This window comes from Rhea americana, unplaced genomic scaffold (assembly GCF_003343005.1).
Source record: "Rhea americana isolate MKP2758 unplaced genomic scaffold, rheAme1 scaffold_482, whole genome shotgun sequence".
NCBI classification, from domain to species: domain Eukaryota; kingdom Metazoa; phylum Chordata; class Aves; order Rheiformes; family Rheidae; genus Rhea; species Rhea americana.
In genome coordinates this window covers 131,481-135,328 of record NW_028186626.1, presented here as the reverse complement: position 1 = coordinate 135,328, position 3,848 = coordinate 131,481, and the positions used below count along the sequence as shown (strand labels likewise).

General features: G+C 50.1%; 1 protein-coding gene across 1 annotated transcript in view; it reads left to right on the top strand.

The window, feature by feature from the left end:
• The window catches only part of BPIFB2 (BPI fold containing family B member 2), a 6,212-nt gene extending 3,783 nt beyond the window's left edge, over positions 1-2,429 (top strand). The window contains exons 7-12 of the mRNA XM_085316966.1: positions 27-191; positions 435-502; positions 1,098-1,143; positions 1,356-1,419; positions 1,553-1,629; positions 2,175-2,429. Of these exons, the coding sequence (XP_085173092.1) occupies positions 27-191; positions 435-502; positions 1,098-1,143; positions 1,356-1,419; positions 1,553-1,629; positions 2,175-2,243 (489 nt within the window). The 3' untranslated portion in view covers positions 2,244-2,429. The remainder of the gene's footprint in view (positions 1-26; positions 192-434; positions 503-1,097; positions 1,144-1,355; positions 1,420-1,552; positions 1,630-2,174) is intronic.
• The last annotated feature ends 1,419 nt before the right edge of the window (positions 2,430-3,848 follow it).

The following is a 3,848-nucleotide window of genomic DNA, read 5'->3' as shown; positions in this document are numbered from 1 at the left end:
GTGACCCCCGCCGGGCTCCGCTGCAGATCGGCTCCCTGTTCCAAGAGGACCTGCCCGTGATGCTGAGAGCCACGTTCAGGAGCTCGCCGCGCGTGGTGCTGGAGGAAGGCAAGGCAGCCCTGAAGCTCTTCCTCACCGTCCACGCCGGGGTCGGCGCGCCGGCCTTCCAGAACTTCCTGAGCGTGAGCGTGGTACGCGACCCCCGCGAGCGGAGCGCGCGGCTCCCGCGCCGCTTAACGAGGGCCTGACCCCACTGCAGCGGCGGCACGCGGGCGGGCTTCAGCGTCCACCGTCCCACGCGGCGCTCGTCTGCGCTGGGACACGGGACGCGCTGCAGGCGGTAACGCGGACGGGCGCCGTGCACCCCGTACGCGAAGCTGAAACGGGAAACTTGGCTTCCTGCTGTGAGTCTGTCCTCTCTTTTCCACTTGCAGGACATGTCTGCCGGACTCCTCCTCAGCGTCACCGACGTAAAGATGATGATCTCTGCAGCAGCGATAGAGTAATGAACCCAGCTGTCCACCAAGTCCTTGAAGGCAACACACCCCAGTAGTAGTAGCATAGCAAAGGAGAGGCAAAGTAGCCCAAGGAATTTCTTTTCTTTTCTAACGGGAACATTGTAGAGGTAGCTCTGTTCCAAGGGAAACGGTAAGGATCCCAGTAACACGTTTGGAGAGCAAAGCAGAAATCACATTCCTCTCCTTCCRCGTCCCCCTGCACCCAGCACGTGCACAAACAGGCAACGCACGCGGGCTAAAGCTACCGCCTCTGCCGCAGCATGGACGGAGCCCGCGGCAAAAGCGCGCGCGAGCACCAYGCCGCTCGCAAACGGCCGGCGGGGCTCGGACCTGCCGGGCTGTCGCAGCCCCTGCGGCTGCCTCCCCTCCTTGCTGCTGTGCCCGGGAGGAAAGTCGGGCTCCGTTTGCCCGTTCTGTTTTTGCTCAGTTAGAGAAAGCTGCTGACTCGGCTCTGAACTGGGCCGTCGTGCTCAGAGCCACGTGCAAGCCACTTCTTACTGCTGAGCTTAACCCTCTGGTGAAAATTCTGCCCCAGAGACCCCCAAGCAACTTCTGTGCCGCTGTTGGTTTGTTTTACAGGGACATCGAGCTCAGCCTGGCTGCCTCGGACGTGGGTCCCGTGCCGGTAGGTGCCTGCTTAGCTGCAGCCCAGCTTCGAGCTCAGCCCCTCCTCGGGAAGCGCAGCCACCCGTGACTTGCTGCATGCACTGACCCACGTTTCCTGCGCTGTGCYGTAAAAGCCTGGACCTCTTCTCTTTCCTTGTCCCTGCCTCTCCCCACCTTTGCTTTGGGGTCACACTATAAATGAGCTCAGCGTGTGGATTTTCCCTTTGGCAGGCTGCATTGCTAGAGGAATTGTTTTTGTCTACAATTCGTGAGGAGATACCGGCTCAGATGAACGGTGAGGAGCAGCGACGGCTTGTCGGCGCTGGCAAGCTGGGAGCAGTACTGCTGTCCCATAAGGTTTTGGCACACATGACATGAAACAAGGACAAAGGCAGCACTCAGCTGGGTATTTCCCCTCTTTTTCCTAGCGGTCCTGAGCGAAGGAATATACCTGCCACACGTGCCCAACTTTGTCTATACTGATGTCAACGTCATCATTCACAAGGTAGGAAATCAGACATTTAAAACGCTTCCTGCTGTATTTGACTTAATACCCCTGGAGCAAGCAGCAAGTATTCCCTCTTYGGGGCAGACAGAGTGGGGATGGTCTGAGGGGCAGCGCCGGGCGCAAGCCCCCCTGCACATGCCTCCTGCCAAGGAGCCGGCTGGCGGGACGGGAGATTTTGTGGCACACCTCCACGAGGCTGGAGGAGGTGCTGGTTGGTGACAGGCTGTGGGAGAAGGTGCTGAGCCCAGCGAAGCTCTGGCAATAGGGCAGTCTGCAGCGGGCAGGAGGGAGCTGGAGGAGCCGTTTGGAGGTACCTCCCTCCTGACCACGTCTCCCTGAGACTCCTTGCAGCCACAAGGAACCCAGAAGAGACGTTTGTCTYGTGGATCTAGAATAAATCTGAACCTATTCCTCCAGTACTAAGTACTAGTAGGAGCAAAAAATGCGCATTGGAAGGACAGCTGGCCTGCAGGGAGAATATCAGTAGGTTAAAATGAGCCATGTAAGCATGTCATCCAACCCTTGTTTCTTCCTTTGCTTAGGACTATGTTTTGATCCCCTGTAACCTCAAGCTACAGCCTAAAACTGGAGGACAGGTCATCGTGGCCTGAAGTCTGGTGTCCAATTTGTTGCACCTGGAGAAAAACAGTGGCAAAATTGTTCTAGAGGCTTTTAAATCAAGCTTTATATGTTCTTCCTGCATGCAATGCTAAAAATCCTTTTCTCTTTCTTTACTAAAACAACACTTTCTCGTATTTAGGATAATAATGGCATTGCACTAGTGAACTTCTCTTCCAATCCTGCTGTTGGAATTTTTGTTGCACCAACAAGATGAGTTGTAACCATGTTCCATACTTTAATTAAATAATTATCTTTAATACTGGATTTCCTGGTATGATTACTGACTTGTTGTTCCCTCAGTGTTTTGCACATAAAGACAGGCAAACTTCTTCCTGAGGAATGGTACCAGTATGAGAGTCCAGATCTCATATTTAGTTGAGAAAGAATGAAAATTCCACCATTATAAGGATGTAAAACAGCCCCATACTTCTCAGCTGCAGAAGTACATGGCACCTACTAATAAGAAATATTTTTTTCCATTTCTAGCAATGTTACTATGGGAACGTGGATGTTGGTTAGTTTTCCACTGGGTCAGAAAAAAAGAAAAAAAACACTATCTGTACAATGGTTTCTAATTTCAGACTTGAAGCCAATTATATTTTCAAAAATACACTTCTGACAAAGCCCAGTCACAGAAAACGTTGAATAAAATGTGACTGTGAACAAGCACATGCAATGTTATATGCACATAGAGGTATTTGCACACTGGGTTCTGCATATTTGAGCACAACGGGAGAGCAAGTAGATGCATTTGTCACTGACTCCAGTGCTCTACCGCACTGACCAAAAAGCCCAGACATGTCTCTGCAGTGGACTCAAGAGGCTGTTCATGCAAACTACAAAAAAACAAACAAAAAAAACCAAAACAACAACAAAAAAAAAGAACAGAAACACAAATAGACCTCAATTTCCAAAACTGAGCTTTGGGATAAGGCAGCTTTAGAGCAAGCAGAGGCATGGCTGGGGGGCACATCAGGTTGTGCCAAGATTTAATCGATTATTGGATGCTATTGGCAACTTTCTCGAGACATTCAGGATAACTTCATTGCTGTGTTGATACCCAGGAAGTGCACCTTTGTTGCTAACTCTGTAATTTTCACAAGCACTATGGTGGTGATGTCTCCCTTAATATCTCAGCCCATGAAATCACATTAATTACACATACATCTACTTTCATGTACAACAATTATGCACGTCATTTCTAGCTCTTGGAGCTGCTGAAAAGCACTTGAAACCCTCATATTTCAAAAGGCTCAGAAATAGGAAAGCAAACAAAACAGGCCAAGCTGATTTATTGCAAGGAGAAAAAAACCTGAAGGTTTATATGACCAGCTTGGGGACCTGACTAATGATTTTAATGCCYGAAGTTGGCAATAGCAGGAACTGTTCCTAATACAGTTTGCTGGTGGAGCTACAACCATTATTCTTTGGCTAATAAATCTTAAACTGGGTCCCCAGAAGAAATAAGCTACAGTAGCAAAAAGATATATTTATTTGCCAGAGGATGTTCTGACTTTCGGCTTAACCACACTGCTCTGCATCTTCAATATAYGGCTGGTTCACAGGAGCTGCATATCGAAACTCCTCTCCCCCGC